The sequence below is a fragment of the Camponotus vicinus genome, unplaced genomic scaffold (genome assembly GCF_025532165.1).
Source record: "Camponotus vicinus isolate PSW18456_S1 unplaced genomic scaffold, iyCamVici1.0 SCAF_10, whole genome shotgun sequence".
Lineage (NCBI taxonomy): Eukaryota > Metazoa > Arthropoda > Insecta > Hymenoptera > Formicidae > Camponotus > Camponotus vicinus.
The window spans coordinates 8,527,258-8,550,747 of NW_028141946.1; the positions used below are offsets into that span (position 1 = coordinate 8,527,258).

The following is a 23,490-nucleotide window of genomic DNA, read 5'->3' on the forward strand; positions in this document are numbered from 1 at the left end:
TGGTGAGGCTCAGACGTGCAAGTCCTCACTTTTAAAAAAATTATCACTTTTTCAAAAATTTTTTTGTTATAAATTTCATTTTATATGCTAATTATATGCAATTTTTATATGCTTATAATTTAAACCTAACTTAAACCTAAATTAAATCTAACTTAACTATACTGCTGTAATTCGTTCTTGGCATGTTATAATGTACCAAGTATATTTTCGTTTACGAGAAATAATTCCTATTTGACTCTATCTAGTGTACGAAAACAGTATCTTTAGAGATACAGATATTTAATGCTTTACTGTTCTCGATCGTATCTATTTTCATAAGAGTGTATCCTAATTTATATACCTAACAATGGTATCTAAAAGAAATTTTGTAAGTGAAAAATTTTGCAATTTTTTTATTGCTTCGCGAATAATAGGAATATGTTGCTCGTAAATCTTTTTGCTTATTTTTAATATGTAGATATAATTTCGTTTATTCAAGACATTTAAAACTATTTTAAAGACAAAAACAAAAACCGTTTTGCAAAAACTGATTTGATCGATTATTTCTGACTTGAAAAATTGTATAAAATTGAGTAATGATCAATGTTAATCACAATATTTATCATAATTGTTTTTCTCTTATTATTTGTTATAAAAGATTATCATTCATTTTCATTCACATATTATACAAAGCGGGCAATACTGAGGCTGCGTTCTCTCGAGCTACACTCGGTTACAAAATTTTATTCCAGTTTTCATTGCGGCTGATTTATCGTGTGTTTTCCGCTCTACGCGAATCCGCACACATACGGGATGTGTATACGACAGCGTGAACTGTTGGTCGTGCAGGTGAGATTATCTAAATTTAAATCGCGTCACACGATGTAGCCGTAGAGGTGCATTGTTCGTCGTCCGAGAGGACCCGCTATCCGCCACCAGTTTTTCAAGTGCTTTCGTGAGAGATGCACGAAGATACAGACTATATGTGTATACACGTGTCTGTAGCCGTGAAGGAGGTAGCGGAGAAGAAGAGAAGAAGACCATATACGAACGAAACATCGATACAATTTTCAAAACGAGCCTCGATCATAAAAGGACCTCTATGATGCAGATGCATCTCGATGGAATGTAATCAGAAATTTCGCGACTTTACCTAATCACGGAATGGAAGAATGCATATGCATTTGTGTACGAAACACTCAATAGTTGTATGTCGATAGAAATGTACGAAAAATTATACTTTATTATATTATTTTAATGTAATATATAAATTGAGATAGTTTGATAGAGTGGATATACATTATCTAATATTCTTTACTACGTTATAAATATTCGCTGGAGAGTTTTTAATGAAAAATTGATAAGATGTAGTTTATAAGAGTAGTAGTTTTTCTGCTCATGTCTAAGGAGAATAGACGAGCTTGATTCGACATAAATTCAATTCAGGTTTGTCTCGAAATGTCAATCATAATCATGGTCATATCAACAATAATAAGATATTAACTGAAAGCGGGCAGAAACAAGATAAGGGAAAAGTGTCATTATGATGCAAAAGCGGTTTGCATGAATAATGAAACCAATCAGGATCTATTATCTGGTCCATCGTAATAAGTGTATAATGACAGTAGTCGGAGACGACGTTGACGGTGACATATATAACGATTATAAGGAGAGAACATTTCCGTATCTGTTAACATTGAAGAAAGCTCCGCCGACATCACACGTGTGAGGCGGTATTGTTTCAAATGATTGTAGGAAGCTCGATTACCATAATACATACTTATACATACTTGTACTTGTTAAAGGCGACAAATATCTCTACTATTTCACAACTGATGAATAAATAGTCTCTAGTTTCATGTGTCTGTACCTCAAGTGAAAAATCTTGTACAACGCATTTTACAGAGCACAATATTTACACTTGACGCGAGTGAAAAAGAAATATTTTAAATATAACACAATATTTCGAAAAATTTATAGAATTTCAATCTTCAATATATTTATAAGTATCATATCAATATTCAATATATTTATCATATCAAATCGTAAATTGAATTTTTTTTATAAACATTTTGCATTAACCATATTTAATTTATTAACAGGTTTTCAATGCTTCTATTTTCATAATAAAAAAACAATCATGTTCTTAGCAATCTTCAATTCATTAAAGCTATATTTCCAAAGATATCGATATAATCATCTATATTTAAATTTAAAATTTTTTATTTACACATTTTATTTACATTTTTTAATTATATTTCCTATTTAAAATTTTTTATTTACAAAATCCAAAACTTCGATTTTCATACAAGTGCAATCATTAGTCATCATGAACAGTGTCAGTCTTTAAGTCTTATCTAATTATTTTATATATATCATCGTCAAAAACAATTGTTCAGGAATTGAAATCTTCTAGTCTAGTTAGCTAATTAAGTCACCTTCTTTTGTTTTCAGAGCTCCATAATTTATATTTATATTTGATTTATATTTATATTGATGCACTTTTGCAGTGAGACCAAAGAGTGCAAGTTTCCACACATTTTTAAAAATTTGTAAATAGCTCGCAAATTACTCGACTAACTTAATATACTAATTTATATAATAAACTAATAAAATAATTAACTAAAACTGATAAAATTAAACATACTGAAACTAATGATGATTGATGCAGTTCATTTCTGCATTATAATGTAACAAACCTATTTTCTTTTAGAAGAAATAATTCCTACTCGACTTCATTTAGTGTTTGAAAACAAATATTTAGAAATATAGTACACGTTCAATGCTTGTGTTAAATTGTTTTCGATTATATCTTTTCACACACTAAATGGAGTCAAATAAGAATTATTTTTCGTAAACGAAAATATATTTGATACACTATAAAATGTCAGAAACGAATTACAGTAGTATAGATTTAAGTTAGACTTAAGTTAGATTTAAGTTAGATGTAAGGAAAGAGATCACAATGTGTACATGTATATATATTTCAAATTTTTGAAAAACTTATCTATGTTCAACTTTTTGAAAAACTTGGGGACTTGCACGTCCGGGCCCTAACACAAAAATGAAGCAAACATAGAGTTCATAAATGAAGATGACTAATTAAATAAATGTGAAAAGTTGCTGTTTTTAGAATAGATAAATTTGTTATTACATTATATATATATATATATATATATATATATATATATATCATATACGGATACTGAATAACGACTTGCGCGATTTGCGCGGGACGTAAAACTTGGATTCGTCATGCGAGTCTTTTTACGGGAATAGTATTGTTCGTTCGAACGGCTCGTTAAGCAGTGGTAGCGGCATGCAGAAACATGCGATGTACCTTTAAATCTGAGCACGAGAACGTTTGCGCACAGTCGTAACAAACAGGGCCGACATGCAAGCGAATAAACGATTGTCGGCAGCGCACGTTGCTAGAATCCGAAAAGCGGGTTAATGCTCTCACCACACGCGAAACAACTTCCTAAAATAATCGCCCGCTTCCTCTGTAACCACCGATTCTGGCACACCGCAATATTCCGAATTCATTTGTGCCAGTTAATTGGGATCATTTTCAACGTGTGTTTCTTTTCGATGCTCATATGAGGCAACATTGATTCTTGAAATGGCGAAAATCCATAAAAATAATGTATCTCGTGTTTTATGAATTTCTCTACTAAATATAATAATAAAGAAATTGATATAAATCAATTTATGTTTCTTTTCTACAACAATTTCAATGATGATCTCGTTCTGATACTGTTTAATAAAAGATGCTAATTAATAAAAAGAAAAAAACAATATAACAATAATATTTTGATATATTAGATTTTTTAATTGTATTAAATTTAAATTTAATATATAAATTATCATATGCAAAATATAGTTCTTTAATTAAATTTTACTGTAGAATATAGTTTGTTTTTTATAATAACATGACATGTGCAGTAATTTCAAAATTAACGATTTAATAGTATCATTTTTAATGCTGGAGTCTTTTTTTCTTCAGCAAAATACAACGAGAGAAATTCATTATTTAACGAAACTGTTAAATTCATTAAAAGTCTCGATAAAAAAATTCTCATTGAATTATCGAACAACTCAAATTCAAACTTTGTTGAAATAAAATTCAACAAAGATTATATCTATTATATGTTGATAGACAATTAAATTGAAGATTAAAAATAATTTATTTGCTTAAATTTAAATTCTTTAAGTTTTTTCAACATTTTACGCATCCATAATTTTTTTTAGATTTAACTCATTTATTTTTAAAATATGCATGAGTTGATTCGGAATATTTTTATACTAAATGGCACATGACCCATCGATGCCGTTGATGCCGTCGATAGCCAGATACGAAATGTTCCTTTCGCGAATTCATTTGCCTGGCTGACCCATATTCTTCCATATCCAAGTATCCGCTGCATCGACTGCTTCCATCGTTTTGTTCTTTTTCTTTTTTTTTGTCTCGAAAATCGGTCTGTGACTGGCGCCAGAATATTTCGATGCGGCCTTCTGCCTCCTTCTTTGTCCACCACAAGCGAAAAATTCCGTTCCTTTATACAATCGAATGTCTTCGAGATGCATCCGCCGTTCACTCTTAATTCGCGTGCTACCATTCTTTATTGTAGAGTTAATTCGCGTTCTTTTGGAGATTTATTATCCCCGAAGCAATAGGTGCGATACATAATTATTGTTTACAATACTGATGAGAATCGCCTTACATTATACATAGATAATTTTTGTATGAAATTGAATTATTTTAAATTATTTTAAAAAATTTTTTTAAATTTTACATCAGCAATCATTATATCAACAGTACTTGAGTGTGCACACACATATTCGTGAATCTTTCATTTATTTATTTCGTCAATATAATGCATATTTATTAAGAAATAGACAGGATATATATCGTAGTTTTTTCTTCAAGAATTTGGAATTGATTTTTCTAAATTAAAATTTTATAAATGTACACTATTATCGCAGATTTTTTTATTTGCAGTATTAATTATCTCCTAACTAAACATTATAACTAAGTAAACATTAAAATTCTAGCCAATTAGAATTTGTTTAAAGTTTATTAAAGAATAAATCATCTGTTTGACTCTTAAAGTTTAAATAAATAAAATTTATAGTTTTTAATATATACATATAATGAATATGAAAGTCATAAAAAAATCAATTCTCAATACATAGATTATTTAGTTCGAAAAACATTTATTGCAAATCATGATAAAGTGACATTTTGTAATAAGATTTTATGCAGATGCACATATGATATTTTTTAATTTAAATGGGAAAAATGTGTCATATTTTCCATTTCTGCCGTAAAAAATTGTATGCGTGCTCTTCGCACGTTGATTAACATTAATAATTATTAATAACATTAATAATTATTTCATAATTATTATAAAATCAAAACCTGAATTTGACAATAACACGCAGCACATGTTCATGTTTAGGCTGATATGCTGAGTGATCAAAATAATTAATTCGTTTATCGCGGCGATAATATCGTCATCGAATAGCGTCATCACTTTAGTAAAATTTGCGGAATGTATTCAATAAATGCGAATTACTCATAATTAAAGCCCAATCGCGAACTTATACAAGTGGATAAAAAATAACACGAGAATCATTTAAATCATATAAATTATGACATCGCGCGCTCATCATTCTTTATATTCTTGTCCGGGTATTAGTAATATGTGTATATTCAAACGAACAACGAACTGTCTGATTGACTTTATGTGGACGGACGATTGAGAAAAGTTTGCGCCAATGTCATCGCGTGATTAATCAGAAGACTTGTTTTATTCTAGCTTTATAACTCTCACGAACAAAAAAAGAAATATTACGATTACGCGGCAAACGTTGACAAACGTTAAGTAAACTAAGAGATTGTCATTTGACATTTCTTCTCTTTCGATCATTTGAAAACTTTATCTGCTACATATATATTATATCGCATTGAAATATGTTATCTGAAACGCTGGAAGAAAAATATCTATAATAATCATACTTTAATAATTTATTAGATCGCTAATTTTTATATATTATAATTAGTTTAAAAAATTTATAAATATTTACAATTTGTTATATATTTTCATATAACAAGATAAGATTATTAAATCAACATCGAACATTTAATAACAATCTATGTGATTTACTGATCGCCGATTTATTGGAGAAGAATGATGACTGCATATTTTATTGAGACGTCATTAATTGACAGTAAAAAAATTCTACGAAAATAATACGATTGATCGCGGATGGTAATTCCGGCGAAGAAACGTCCTGTCTCCGAAATCATATGTAATAACTATTATAAATAAGCAATGATATACGCGTCCTGGTCCAAGGATATCCCAGGAAAAATCGTGAAAGCAGAAGTAGAGACAGACCGAAAGAAATGGCCCCATATCGTGGCGCCGTTGAATTAATTATTTAGCTGCTCTGTATGAATAATTCAGATTTCGGCGGACGGGATGAATCTTGACCAAAGAAACTTTACGAAAGAGGCAGAAGCAGGCAAATGGAATTGCTTTTTGATTTATGATTAGTATCGCCATGCAAAATATTCGCTTTGTAAATTTTTTCAAATGTTCATATATAGCGATAATAATATATATAGAAAAATTATTTACATTATTGCACTGAACACTTGAAGTAAAATAATATCGTAAACACTTACATAAGATGCTTTCGAGTCTCCTAATCTTATAGACGCTTTACGTGAAATATTCTCGAGTCATAAATTACAAATTTTTAAAAATGTAAGAGATGTATCTTAAGTGCGTTCCATAGCAAAGTAGAAATAAACATAAATTATAATGTATAGAATGTAAGAGATATCAGATGAAGATGAGATTGAATCGAAACTTGAATTCACATTTTCTATCTTTCGTGCTATTCTTGATCACGATATCAGGTAGAATCTACGAACAACTCTGTTGGCCTTGCAACGTATTTGCAGCTTTAAAAATGACGATTCTTACGTTCGTTTATATCATAAGTACACAAAAAATGATTTATAGATCTGATTGAAAACAAATGATCAGAGTAGTTATACTAGACAGTGATGACAAATCACATTATTTGCATCTCAAATCTATATAATTTCGTAATCTAGTTTGGACTTGGATTACTTGGCATCTATTGTCACGAATATATTGACACTATATAATTAATTATACAAATTAAACTTATCTTTAATAAAACTGTAATCTAAAAGATCGTAAGTGCGCAAAATATCATCTTATATATAAGAATTATGAAATTTATATTACGAAAACTAAATTATTAACAAAAAGAAATCTTAAATGTTCAAGAGAAAATCTAATATGAAGAGGTATGTTTCATTATCAATATACATCGTATATGATCATATATGATCAATGGTATATGGAATATTATTATTACAAATAAATGGAATATGTATGAGTCAAGTGAAACCTTCTTTGCTTACATTTTTCTTTATCGCTTAATCTTACTTGATTAATTCTACTTTGCGCTTTCGCGCCACACGCATGTATGGCAAAGCCATGACGCGAAATGTCGCGTCGAGTGGACGATTCATTACATGAGTCAGCCCTTGTAATAGGTAGAGCGTGTATATTAATGTCCGGGGTATATTAATTATTGTTGTCTTACTTATTAAGAATAGGAACAAACTTTTTTCTATTAATTTAACATTTAATGTATTAATATATTACTATATATGTATTACTATATATCATGTTTATGGCTCGTTTAATTATTAAGTTTTATGCACATTAAATCACAGAATAATCGAAGCAAATATCAACTGCGAATTCTCTTGTCGTAAATATTAACCACAAGAACCTATTACTATAATTTAGCTTGTCAGATAAGAAGCATAATAATTTTCGCATCTATATTATATTTTAATTATTGAGCACGAGAGACAGAGAGAGAGAGAGAGAGAGAGAGAGAGAGAGAGAGAGAGAGAAAGAGAGAGGCAGGAAGAGAGCGAGAGAAAGAGAAAGAGAGATAGAATTTAAAATATTAAATAAACAGCAAGTATATATAATATTTTTCAAGTAAACACGATCTTCTTTAATATACATAGATATGGACAGCATAATTAAACTATACATGTATCTTTATATCTGTGTTATAATATTATAATAATTAAAAAGCGAGATACCGAAAGAAGATTGATTATACATTGAAATTGATTTCACAGTAAAAAATTAAAAAAGGAAATAATATAATATAATTATATTATATTATATTATATTATATATAATATAATTATTATATATAAAATTATTAATAAAATTCAATCATCATTAACTACAATATAAAATTCAATAATCATTAACTACAATACGTGATTTCTCTACGATTTTTTTCTATATTTCAGGATACTTTGGCAAGTATTTGAACAAATACAACGGCTCGTATATACCGCCGGGATGGCGAGAATGGGGCGGTCTTATAATGAACTCGCGTTATTACAACTACAGCGTCAATATGAACGGCAAGAAAATAAAGCACGGTTTCGAGTACAGCAGGGACTATTATCCGGACCTGATAGCCAACGACAGCGTGGCTTTTCTAAGGCAGAGCAAACACAATTTCGCCCGGAAACCGGTTATGTTAGTCGCAAGCTTTCCTGCTCCGCACGGCCCGGAGGATTCGGCGCCGCAGTTTTCTCATCTCTTTTTCAACGTCACCACTCATCAGTGAGTACGACAAACTATCTAGTCGTGTTTGTATGCGCGTTTTTCGATCCGTAATAAAAATTTGTTTACAAATCGCTTTGCTTCTCCATGCGATTTACATTAATTAAACTCACTATATATATAAAAAAATATTCTATTAAAAACATTCTATCAAATATATACTCCTGGACAAAATTAACGCATATTTTTTTTCACTTTTTCTTTAAAATTTAAATATCAGCTTCTAAAGAAAAAGTGAAAAAAAAGTTATGCGTTAATTTTATCCAGGAATATATATATATAATTTGATAGAATGTTTAATACAATATTCTTTTTTCAAATGAAAGAGCAAGTTATAAGTCTTAGAATTTGTCCCACAAGAATAATGAGTATAATTTTATTCGATTTTATATATATGTATATCGTCCTATATAGCATTTCATAATGTTTGAAATTTAATTCTCGTGTCCCCCGATTGGACTCGATGTTATTTACATGTTATTTATGTCATATGTATACGTATACATATACGGTGTAAAAAAAATGTCATTTTAGGTTTTATATCTACCGCATAAAATCAAAATTAAATAATCAGCGATATAGTTTTGATCTTGAATATTCATTTAAATCAATTGAATTTTAATAAAATAAAAAATTAAAAAAGGCACATTCCGTTATCAAGATTATTTTTAATACAAGTTTGACATTAATTATAAATAGTTATAAATTAAAATAAATGTATTGCAATATTAAAGAAATTAACTTCGAGAGTATAAAAAGAATTATATTTGGTCGCGCAATATTAATCGCGAATTATATTATTTTATTTCGCGTGTTCCATATATAATCTTCAGAAAAAATACATAATCCTCTTTACTTTTCACTATTTTACGTCCATCGTTCGCGATTTTCTCCTCGTTAAAATATTCGTTTTGAAAGAGCTTATTTCTGTCACTTTGATTGCATTTCGCGTTGACTTTATCACTCCAGGACGAGATATAATTCAGCATCAAAAATATCATACAATGAGAATTTCGAATTATCTATATTTCCATGACACATTATTTAATTTGCGATATGATAGAAGGATATAACAATATTTGGAAATTAAAAAGTTTGCACTTTCCGCGATAAGATTCTGACAGTCAATTTAAATGTTTAGAAAGTCTCTAAAACAGGTGTTATATATACGATTCCACGTTTCTCTCAAAGTTATTTCAAATCATTTTGTTTTGATATTCGAAGCTGGCTCATTCGCGTCGATGCTATTATGACAACCGTAACCTTCATCAAATCGCACATATGTGGACATCTATTATTTTTCGTTGTGGCAGCCACTTTTCTCTTCGCTCCCGTTAACGCGAACATGCACAATAAGGACTGTCCTCCTTTATAGAAAAACGGAAACGGAAGGATGATCCTCGCGACGTCAATAAACCGCTCTCTCTCCGTGCTTCTCATTCTTTTCCCCAACAATACATCGAACGTTTAAATTCGTACGTTTATCTCCGTCTGCGTAAAAAAATCCACATCTCTCTGAACATTAAATACACAATTAGAAGAGGAGCATAGAAATAGAAAACGCGAACGAATTTACACCTGTCGGAGTGAAGGGCGCGTCAACGCGTATAGGTCCTAGACTAGACAACGATGGGATAGATATCCGCAGTGATGGTATTATCATCGAGAGTGATGGAGTACCCTTACACATCACCAAGAGCATAGTGAAAAGGGGAGTGAGAACGCGTCCTTCTAATCGCCCTGCCGCGTTATTGTGCGTCCATGAGACAGGTATTATTACGCACACCCGTGTATCTACTGCAATGAGAAAAACGAATTTATGTGTCGAAAAATTCGCAACGAGAGAGTGGAAGCAGCGTGTTTCAGTCTCTCCAGATTTCGTTTATCGTCTCGAGATACGATGAAATGTTGATTGGATGATAATAGAATAGATGCGATTAATGATGGCTATGAAACGTAATAATTCATTTTGGCGATCTTTTTAAAATCAGAATTTTTAAATGAGAAAATATACACAATTTACGTCAAGCACTTTCGATCGACTGTCGATTACTCTAAGAATTTAAATACGATACAATGTGACGATATATATACATAATGCTGGTCATCAATTTTCATACACTAGAGAGATGCAGTTAGATATAAATTACTTCTCATAGAATAAAAATGTGTGACCAATTATTTACTGATTCTAGTACACAAATTAAAATGAGTAAGTGTGTAAGTAGGCAAGCAGAAAAATCAATTCGTAAATTCTTCAACCCCATTAAAAGCGATTGCTTGAGAAATAAACTTTTCAAATGCATTCAACTAGTCTAGCATCTTTGTTTATGCGCTCTAGAATTTATGTTTGCTTCATTTTTGTGGTGAGGCCCGGGCGTGCAAGTCCTCACTTTTTAAAAAAATTTTCACTTTTTTCCCAAAAATTTATTACAGCTTATCTATAAACAGTTACGCTCGATTTTCTTAATGTAACTTAATGTAACTTAAATCTAACTTAAATCTAACTTAAATCTACAGGTATATATACAGGTATAATTCGTTTCTGGTATATTATAGTGTACTAAGTATATTTTCGTTTACGAGAAATAATTCCTATTTGACTCCATCTAGTGTACAAAAGCAGTATATTTTGAGATACAGTCTGTTCAATGCTCGTGTAACATCGTTCTCGGTCATATTTATTTTCATATTCCAGATGGAATCAAATGTAAATTTTTTTTCTAAACGAAAATATAGAAGTAGAACAATAGGCCTCATGATGAGATATCATTTGTTGCCCCGATATGTTGATTGGATGATAATAGAGTAAATGGGGTGAATGATAGCTATAAAAAATTTTATTATATATATTTAATTATTTCAGCGATCTCTTTAAAATTATAATTTTTAAATGAGGAAAAATATACGTATTTACGTCGGGCGACGTAATGATCTCGATCGATTCATTCATTAGCTCTAACGTACATTAAGTGTGGATATTCAAAATAAGCTTCCACATCTATTCCCGTCACAGCAAATTTCTAGTGCCAAGTTTCGCAGAAAAACGACATGCAAAAAATTGCAAGCCAACGCGACGCTGGCGGCTGTCGGTACCATCGCGTCGCGTTGGTGTCATTGTTGTCTCTCATCAAAATGAATAAAAAGAGTTTTTGGATCACGTGTACGTCCTCGATATCATGCAATTCATTTTCTATGGATTTTCAAGACGCGAAGGAAAAACTCGTCGAAATTTCATGTTATTTTGTGATCAAGAGCAAAATTTCACTAGGTGATCTATCGCATTTTGTTACAGATCACATTTAATGTTAAATATATACTGTGTGAAAATATATCAACAAGAAAGAAACGCGGGAAAGAAATTGCGATGATAAAGAGAGTTCGCAGAATGCTGTCATATATATATCTGTGTGTCTTTCGCAAAATCAGTTAACGCCTGGATATTGTAAACAGTATTTAATTATGGTATAACATATTATATATACGCAACCATGCGATCGGAAAGTGTAGACATTTTAATATCGAGATTTTAATTCTGCTGTTACATTACGCCATTTTCGTGTCGCGCCATTCAAAAGCTAATCGACAGAAATTAATGTCAGATGGCATGCAGAATAACATGCTTTCAGAGTGCTTTTATTGGCGCACCTTTAAGCAATCAGTAGCCGAACGATAATCTAGTTCTCTTTCGATTAAAGGAAATTGAATGCATCGCAAGACAACATTATTGTAGATTAATGATAGGCATTTCATATCAATAATAATTTGATAGTGATCGGAGTTATGCAAGTACATTTCACTACAAAACATTACAATTCAAAATACTAATAGCATGCTTTCTTAAACAGTCTCATTGTTTTTTCTAATATTTCTTATATAATATATTATACTTATATATATAATCTTTTTGTACGAGATATTTATTGATTAACTTGTGGAACAATCGTTATCAATTACACAATCGTAAAGAAATATATTTATTATCAAGAGAATATATGATAGCTAATGGCAACTGACTAAGATTCATTCATAATATAGGTAGTTGTATGAAAAGCCTAATGATAAATTTCTTGTGCAGTTCAACTTAACTCTTACGCGGTTTCTCTAAAGTGTTAACAGTTCGCCGCGATTCGAAACGTTAGATACAGACAATCTCATTATTTATGCGTATGAGTTTTGCTGCATACACATGCTCACAAATGTGCCGTATATAACGTCGTCTGTGCCTCGTACATCAATAAAATCAATTTTTATGTATCTCGTAATATCCTATCGTTTCTTTTTGTGAATCACTCCAATATTTTATAAATTGTAAATTTATAGTGTACCAAGTATATTTTCGTTTACGAGAAATAATTCCTATTTGACTCCATCTAGTGTACAAAAGCAGTATATTTTGAGATACAGTCTGTTCAATGCTTGTGTGACATCGTTCTCGGTCATACTTATTTTCATACTCTAGATGGAATCAAATGTAAATTTTTTTTCTAATCGAAAATATAGAAGTAGAACAATAGGCTTCAGTCTCTTGATGAGATCTCGTTTGTTACCTCGATATGTTGATTGGACGATAATAGAGTAGCTATGAAATCTTATTATATATATTTAATTATTTCAGCAATCTCTTTAAAATTATAATTTTTGGATGAGGACAAATATACATATTTACGTCGGGCGATGTATCGATCTCGATCGATTCATTCATTAGCTTTTAACATACATTAAGTGTGGATATTCTCAAAATAAGCTTCCACATCTATTTCCGTCATGGCAAATTTCTAGTGCCAAGTTTCGCAGAAAAACGACATGCAAAAAATTGCAAGCTAACGCGACGTTGGCGGCTGTCGGTGTCATCGCGTCGCGGTTGTCTCTCATCAGACTAAATAAAAACAGTTTTTGGATCACGTGTACGTTCCTGATATTATATAATTCATTTTCTACGAATTTTCAAGACGCGAAGAAAAAACTCGTCGAAATTTCATCTTGTTTTGTGATCAAAAGACGAAATTTCGGCTGATCTATCGCGCTTTCTTATTGCATTTTGTTACGGATTGCATTTAATATATACTGTGAAAATATATTAACATGCGCGAGAAAGAAATTGCGATGATAAAGAGTTCGCAGAATGCTGCCACATATATGCGTGTGCTTTAACGCTTCGACATTGTAAATTATATTTAATTATAACACGACATATTATATATACCGCATGTGGTCGGAAAGTGTAGACATTTTAATATCGAGATTTTAATTTCACATGCTGCTACATCACGCCATTCTCGTGTCGTGCCACTCAAAAGCTAATCGACAGAAATTAATGTGTCGGGCGGCATGCAGAGTAACGTGCTTTCAGAACGCTTTTATTGGCGCACCTTTAAGCAATCAGTAGCCGAATGATAATCTAATTCCCTTTCGATCAAAGAAAATTGAGTGCATCGCAAGACAACATTATTGTAGATTAATGATAGACATTTCATGTCAATGACAATTTGATCGTAATCGGAGTTATACAACTTGATTAACGCTTGATTACAAAACATTATAATTCAGAATACTAATAATATGCTTTCTTAAACACTCTCATTGTATTTTCTAATATTTATTATATAATATACTATACACTTATACATAATTTTTTTGTACGAGATATTGATTATTACTTGTAGAATAGTCCTTATCAATTGCAACCGGAAAGAAATGTATTTATTATGTCGAGAATGTCAGCTAATGATAAAGTAAACGTCGTCTATATAACAATAAAAGAATCGATTTTTATATATTTCATAATATCCTATTGTTTTCTTTTGCGCGATCTACTCCGATAGTTTATCAATTGTAAATTTTCGTCATTGAACAGAAAATTTGCATTTCGTGAATCCGAAACACTTGATTTAGTTGCTCGGGAGGAATATTATTGATTTATCATTTATTTACGTGTTCGCTGTTTCTAGCAGCCACATAAAGTCTAATAAACGACATTTTATCGAATATTTCGTAGTGAAATATATAGTTAAACCGCAATTAATAAGCGTAAATAGGCGAGCAAAACAGTATCAATTCTTATGCCTTGTCTAATATCATCGTTAAAAGCAATTGCGTGGGAAATGTAATCTTCTAGTCCTAATCTACTTAGCTGATTTAATCACCTTTATTTGTTCTCCATAATTTATATTTATATTTGATTTATATTTATATTGATTCACTTTTGCAGTGAGACCAAAGAGTGCAAGTTCCCACACATTTTCAAAAATTTGTAAATAGCTCGCAAATTACTCGACTAACTTAATATACTAATTTATATAATAAACTAATAAAATAATTAACTAAAACTGATAAAATTAAACATACTGAAACTAATGATGATTGATGCAGTTCATTCCTGTATTATAATGTAACAAATCTATTTTCTTTTAGAAGAAATAATTCCTACTCGACTTCATTTAGTGTATGAAAACATATAGAGTACACATTCAATGCTTGTGTTAAATTGTTTTCGGTTATATCTCTTTTCGTACACTAAATGGAGTCAAATCAGAATTATTTCTCGTAAACAAAAATATACTTGATACCCTATATAATATGCTAGAAATGAATTATCAGTATAAATTTAAGTTTAGATTTAAGTTAGATTTAAGTTAGCTTTAAATGCGATTTAAAGATCCATATACCTCTTACCAACTATTTTAATTTTTTTAAAAACTTATGTTCAAATTTTTAAAGAACTTGGGGACTTGCACGTCCGGGCCCCAACACAAAAATGAAGCAAACATAAATCGTAGAATTCATAAACAAAGATGACTAGATCAGTGTATAGATTTCAAAAAAGTTGCTGTTTTCAGAAAACAGATAAATTTATCATCATATTATATATGTAATACATCATATCCGTAAATTTTAATTTTAATGAGACGTCAGAATTTAAACATTGATGTACTATTCGAGATCTATTCGTATTCAACGAATAAAACGTAACTCGATCGTATTAATCGATCAAACGGATGGCACACACTTTGACATATAAGTACTCTGTAATTTGGAAGGTCACGTAACTTTTTATGTCAATATAAAGTGCAGATGTCAGTTTCTTCTAAAATGCCCACATGTCTAATTAATTACACAATTAGTTAAGAATAAGAATTTTTTAAAAGATAGGGTGATAGGAAAAAGTAGAAAAAAAGAGTCAATGATATTTACTTTCTATGTCATTTTTCTCTACAAGTACAACGAAATATACACATATTAAAAAGAACAGACTGACAGAATTTCTTTACACATAATCAAATCATATATTATGTGTATAAAAATTAATAAAATTTATCATTAGTAAGATGACTATATATACGAATTATTTCATATTTTATATTTTGACATATTTTGAACATAAAATATGAAAATTTTATAAAATATTCCTTTTCCAATTATCTTATTTTAATTCCTTTATATATTAAATAATGGGAAAGAATTTCGAAACGAAAAGCTATGTTTAAGAATAATCTTTGACAAAGTATTTCATATTTTATTTTACAATATATTTTGACAATTTAATAATAATTTATAACTCTATCGCATTAATTAAGATGTAAACAAGCATTCACAATAGATTTTATATATACATATATCTTAATTGAATGAATTCTTTTTATATACTAGATAGAGTTATAAATTATTTCTCTTATAAAAATATTTTTTGCTGATTATAGTATACAAATTATAACACGAATTATAAAACATCATTAATATTAATTCCAATTTTTGAAAATGTATGAAAACTTGCATGTTTGAGCTCCACTGTGAAAATAAAGCAAATATAAATAATAATTTAAAGCTCTGAATGCCTATGACGTCCTGCATGCAATTCATTCCTGTATTATAATGTTACAAATCTATTTTCTTTTAGAAGAAATAATTCCTACTCGACTTCATCTAGTGTATGAAAATAATATATTTGGAAATAAAGAGTACACATTCAATATTTGTGTTAAATCATTCTCTGTCACATCTCTTTTCATACACTAGATGAAGTCAGGTAGGAATCATTTCTCGTAAACGAAAATTGCTTTGATAAATTATAAAATATGAACAAGTTGGCTTAATCAATTTTTGAAAAGAGGGAGACTTGTACGTCCGGGCCTCACCACAAAAATAAAACAAACATAAATTATAGAATTCTGAGCATAAACGAAAATGATTAGATAATTTAATCTCGAAAAATTATTTATTTTCGAAGCAATCGCTTTTGAATTGGACAGGTTTTACGAATTAATGTTCGTCCGCTTTTACTTACGCGTTTATTCGCTAATTTATACATTTAATCCATATTAGAATCTATATTAAAGTCAAATATAAATCATATTTCGTAAACAAAGGTATGTTTGGTAGATTATAATATATGAATAAATTGCATCAATCATGGTATGAATCATACTACACACTTATAAATGTGCCATGTGTCATCTGTGCTTCGTACATCGCTAAAAGAATCGATCTTTATGTATTTCATAATATCCTATCGTTTGCTTTTGCGCGATTCACTGCGATATTTTATGAATTGTAAATTTTCGTCATTGAACAGAAAATTTGCATTTCGTGAATTCAAACAGATTTAGCTGTTACTAACGTAATTACGTGTAATATTTATTCACTGAGTAAGATTCTTTGAATACAGTCGCGCTTGAATTAATCTTTTAGATTTTCTAATTTAAATCTTTTAACTTCTAAACAGGCATGAATATTTTTTACGGATTATAACTACTACATAAAAATAGAAATCATTATTTTTAAATCTCTCATTACTTTTATTTTTTTAAAATAAAAATATATATTTTTAATTTTAAAAAAGGTGATACTTCTAATAAGGAATAACGATTTTTATCTCAATTGTAATAAATTGAATAACGGTTTTATCTCAATCATAATGCAACATTTTATATAAATATTCGTTCAAAAAAATAATTCAATAATTTCTAGTGATCTTTTACAAAGTAAAGAAATATTTTTCGATATAAGACAAATGAGATCTTTCTATAGCTGAAAATTTTGTGAAAAAAAAAAAATAATTTAGTACAGAAATAAATGGTATATTATAATGAGAATAAGGTTTTTTATGTTTTGCTATTTTTATATAACTAAACATGACGTGCGATTAATAAATGTTAATTTTATGTGTCGATGTTAGAACCATATTTGGCACGTTTATGAATTTCCATTTACAATGCTTGAAAATTTTTCATTTTTTTACTTGATGTTAAGTTTACAATCGCAAAAATAGAATTCGAGAAAAAATTCTACATGAGTATTAAAAAAAATAATATAATTTAGATGTATCCTGGTAAAAACAATTATAAATTTGTAATGAGAAAATTCTTATATAATAAGCGGTAATTCAAACAATTTTTTTATTTCTATTCAATACATACTAGTACAGAAAATTGCATGTGATTGATCAACAACAAATAAATTAACTGTTTCTGATTGTTTTCGTTACTTCTTTATATTTATAAAATTAAAATATAATTCTCTCGCTCAATAAAACGCTTTAAAAAAAGGAAAATGATAACACGCGATATTATTCTTAATATATTTATATATATTTTTTACGTGTTAATCAAGTATCAAGGATAATATTATCTAATAAGAATAGCTTTTGCTATGTTTTTGCGTTGTATCTTTGATTAAAAAAAAAAACTATAACACATGATATGCTCATTTAGTCGCTCATTTATCGCTTTGCGAGATACACGTATTCTATTTTTATCTCCAAGTTGTATAAATCGCATACGAAACAAGGAAGTTGGGAGACGAACGAGGACATAAGTGAGCAGACGATGACACCCGTCTGAGTGTAAATATAATTCGCGATCTCTCGTGGGCGAGTTAAGTGGTCGTGGCGAGATGGTAAACGCAGAATAGGCCACAATTAAGGAGACGCGATATCCCCATTCGGGACTGACGTGGCCGGATTGCGCATTTCGTTTTAAATTTGCTTAAAGTGCGGAAAATTTACGACAGCGCACACAAGAGCCAGAAGGTCATACGATAGAAGATAGAATTAGCATGAATTGCCCGAACATTAAAAAGTTTTTTTCTCTCCTTCTCATTTTATCTCTTATGTATTTTTCCGTGAACTTTTGTAGTTAACTCTTTTTCATCTCTGCTCTTTTCTAATTAATTCTTTTTCAGGAAACATCTTCGTTTCTATCTAATTGCGACGTACTTATAACGAACCATTTAGATTTTATGCTGAAAATGAGATTTATATTATATGTCAACTTCGTTTAGCATAAAATTTTTCAAAGATTTTCTTTAGAATCATTTCTCCATTTTAACAAAAATTTGATTAGACTTATTATCTCATGGAGAAATAGAAAACAGTATTTTAAAAGTACGAATATTAAATAAATTATAAATGGAATTCTTGCTCTTATATTTCTCTTGAATTTATTTTAGAAATACGATTTATTCATTTATAGTTTTGAGAAGTGAATTTATTTCAGTCTTAGCAATATTTAATGATAAAAATGATGTATAAATAAATTGATAAATTTTAGAATATAATTCTATCATATCCTACTTGCATGAATCATATTTAAATCTTTGAAACTTTACGGGTTTTTTTCGTTCTTCGTCGAATACGGTATCAAAAGAAGATTATATACCTTTTATCGGCCCCTCTGAAATATTTCCTGAAATTTAAAGTGCATGCATATTCAAAAACCTGTTCCTGCGGCGCGTCCTGCACGAGGACCCGTCAATAAGACAAAGATTCTGCGTGCGGTATGAGCGCTCCTGAAGGACATGAAGGAAGGTGAAGAGCCAATTACCCATAATTTCGTGTCTCGCGTAATTGGAGGAGAAGAAAGAGACGGCAGTCCGTCTCGAGAGTTTCCGTCTCCCGTACTTCAGCTCGCCGTCTCATCGGCGATCTCTCTCTTACTGGCCGCGGAGAATTAATTCAATTTCGGTCTAGCTGACGAGGCTTTCTGGGACAAAACTATATTGCACGTCCCTAAATTCTGAGCCCTTAAGATCTTACTATCAATGGAACGCGATTGTAATTAGGGACGATGTCGCGTGGCTGCCAAGGCTTTCGCGATATAGCACTGAGTTAGCTGCCGGCGAATTTCTTGCGAAAATGGAAGATCAAAGATCCTTTTGGGAACGCTCAGTAAATGTTAGACTTGAAACCTAAACCGCGCGAATCGCTTTGTTGAAACCACAAAGACTGATATTTAATATATTGCGATTTTCTCTAATTTAATGCAGCAATGTTATAAAAATATGTATCTTTTGAAATATGTGTTTATTATTGTTTATCTATGATAAAAAATCTATTTTTTGAATATTTGAAAGGAAACAATAATAAATTTTGTGAACTCCACAAATTATATAAAAAGTGTATAAATAGATAATAATTAAAAGTTGATTTTTATACTTAGATAATTTTTATTTTGTATTTTCTGAACGATAACATAATGTAAAATCAGAATTTTTAAATGAGAAAATATACACAATTTACATTAAGCACTTTCGATCGATTGTCGATTACTCTAAGAATTTAAATACGATACAATGTGATGATATGTATACATAATGCTGGTCATCAATTTTCATACACTAGAGATGCAGTTAGATATAAATTATTTCTCATAGAATAAAAATGTGATTATTACTTACTGATTCTAGTACACGAATTAAAATGAATAAGTGGGTAAGCAGAAAAATCAGTTCCTAAATTCTGTTTCAACCCCATTAAAAGCAATTGCTTGAGAAATAAACTTTTCAAATGTATTTAATTAATCTAGCCATCTTTGTTTATGAGCTCTACAATTTATGTTTGCTTCATTTTTGTGATGAGGTCCGGGCGTGCAAGTCCTCACTTTTTAAAAAAATTTTCACTTTTTTTCAAAAAATTTTTAGCAACTATATTTTTCAAAAATTTTTATCATCTATAAAGTTAAGGAAAAATCTCTAATGTAACTTAAATGTAACTTAAATGTAACTTAAATCTAACTTAAACCTACAGGTATATGTACAGGTATAATTCGTTTCTGGTATATTATAGTGTACCAAGTATATTTTCGTTTACGAGAAATAATTCCTATTTGACTCCATCTAGTGTACAAAAGCAGTATATTTTGAGATACAGTCTGTTCAATGCTCGTGTGACATCGTTCTCGATCATATTTATTTTCATACTCTAGATCATTGCTGGGATTTACTTACAACTTTCGGCCAGATTTCTTAGCTTACGCCTACTGTTCCCCTCTTACCGCTCGCGCCTCTCGTAACTAAGGAGCGCTCAGGAACGTGCGCGTCACAAATGTAATGTGGCAATCTATCTATCTAAGTTCTCTTTATTGTTTATTAATAATAAAAATAATTATTCTATTATTAATTTCGTTTCAAAACACAAATATTTCTAATTGTTACATAACATATACGTAATTAATGCGTAACGAGCGTTCGGTGGCGCGGTCGCTAAGGGGCGAGTGGTAAGAGGGCAACAGTAGGCGTAAGCTAAAAAATCTGGCCGAAAGTTGCAAGTAAACCAGCACTGCTCTAGATAGAATCAAATGTAAATTTTTTTTCAAAACGAAAATATAGAAGTAGAACAATAGGCCTCAGTCTCTTGATGAAATCTCGTTTGTTACCTCGATATATTGATTGGACGATAATAGAGTAAATGCGGTGAATGATAGCTATGAAATATAGCTTATTATATATATTTAATTATTTCAGCAATTTCTTTAAAATTATAATTTTTGAATGAGGAAAAATATACGTATTTACGCCGGGCGACTTGAAATATATGTTTACCATTGTTTATTTGTGATAAAAAAATCTGTTTTTTAAATATTTGAAAAGAAACAATAATAAATTTTGTGAACTACGCAAATTATATAGAAAGTGTATCAATAGATAATAATTAAAAGTTGGTTTTTATACTTAGATAATTTTTATATTTTGTATTCTGTAAGATAACATAATGTATATGATTGAACCAGCGGATATTTCCAAATTAAATTTTTAATCTTTTAGATATTCACATTTATATTTTTATATATTCTGTAACAATTAATGTATAATACCTTGATATCCTCGGAAATTTTTACCTTCTCGTTATATATTTTATCTCATTTTTTATCGGAAGATTTATACATGTGTATATATATATATATATATATATATATATATTAAGCTTTTAAACATAAAAATATTAATCTTGTAGAAACAGTTTAATAGAGAATTTTTTCTTTGTTACAATCACACGTGTAGATTTTTAATTAAATAAAAAAATATATTAAATTTTATTCATGTTTGTGAGATATGATCGAAAAGTAATTTAATGACATATATCTGCATTGTTTGCATTTTAGCACACCAGCATACGATTATGCACCGAATCCCGATAAGCAGTGGATACTACAAGTTACGCAGAAGATGCAACCTATTCATAAGCAGTTTACAGATCTCTTAATGACGAAACGACTGCAAACTTTACAAAGCGTTGATGCTGCCGTAGATAGAGTACGTATAATACTTCACATTTGTATTGTAATTAATTATATATAATGTTTAAGTATATAATGTTAGATTATATAAATGAATTATATATAATGATTTTATAAATCATTATATATAATCATGTCAAGTTCAGAAAACTATTTTAAAAACTATAAAAAATATTAAAATATGTATCATTTGCATTAATTCTATTATAGATTTATCAAGAATTAAAAGATTTGGGTGAATTAGATAATACGTATATTATTTATACATCCGATCATGGATATCATTTGGGACAGTTCGGGCTTATAAAAGGCAAGAGCTTTCCGTTCGAGTTCGATGTAAGGGTACCATTTCTCATTAGAGGACCTGGCGTCGAACCCGGATCCATGTAAGTCTCTCAATTACATATTTAATATTTTGAATGTGTTCTTTATTATTAAAATTCAAAATTGCATGCATTATCTAGCACTTAGTTTGGATAACAACTCTAGATTGAAGTTAATTCTGTTTTGTGAAAGAAAAAAAAAGAAGAAAGAGAATATTATACATATGTATTAAATAAAGGAAAAATTTATATATGTACAAATTAAAAAACTAAATATTTAATGGATATGTTACACATCTGTGAACAATCGTAATCACAATCATTCATATATCAGCGCGGACGCAATAATATGTGTTTGTAAAAAGATATAGAAATGGTTCTCCATTATTTTGTATAATTTAAAATCATTAATTTTTCTTAATATTTTAAAAAATATTAATAATAAGTGTAATTTCTCTTGTCAATTATATTAATTTTATTTTCAGTATTGAATGTAATCTCTTTATATATCTTTTTCACATTCTCTTACTAAATCATGTACAATTGTCTCTCTCTTCGTATATACATTCTACTTTCGAGAGGATAATAATTTGAACAAACAATATGTAATAATTTCTCGTTAATAAGCAAGAAATGCAATAACACAGCAAGGCGTTCCAATGTCTTGTCATGGTTCAAAGGTACAATCTAAATAGATTAAACGAACAAATGTTCGTTTAAACTCTAGGCAAGATTTCATGATAATAATAGAGATTTGCCTGTAAGTGGCCGTTGTCTCGCCATCTTCTGGAATTACGAAGTCCTGGACTCTATCGAAAAAACTCCGAAATAAATTATCCTTATAGTCTATAAAACTGAACCATGAAAGACAGAGATGGTAAGTAAAAGAACAGATTACTCCCTAATCAGTATGAACGTTAGCCTATGATCATTATTCAAATAATATTTGTAGAAAATTAAACCATT

At 29.7% G+C, this 23,490-nt stretch overlaps 2 protein-coding genes across 3 annotated transcripts in view; one reads left to right on the top strand and one right to left on the bottom strand.

Moving 5' to 3' along the window:
• The window catches only part of Sulf1 (Extracellular sulfatase Sulf1), an 89,909-nt gene that overhangs the window by 57,743 nt on the left and 8,676 nt on the right, over nucleotides 1-23,490 (top strand). For both annotated transcript variants that reach the window (XM_083079180.1, XM_083079181.1), the window contains exons 4-6: nucleotides 8,369-8,690; nucleotides 22,067-22,217; nucleotides 22,412-22,587. In XM_083079180.1, coding sequence (XP_082935306.1) covers nucleotides 8,369-8,690; nucleotides 22,067-22,217; nucleotides 22,412-22,587 — 649 coding nt within the window. The remainder of the gene's footprint in view (nucleotides 1-8,368; nucleotides 8,691-22,066; nucleotides 22,218-22,411; nucleotides 22,588-23,490) is intronic.
• LOC145959972 (MRN complex-interacting protein) overlaps nucleotides 1-23,490 on the bottom strand; it is a 74,605-nt gene that overhangs the window by 41,388 nt on the left and 9,727 nt on the right. The window lies entirely within an intron of this gene.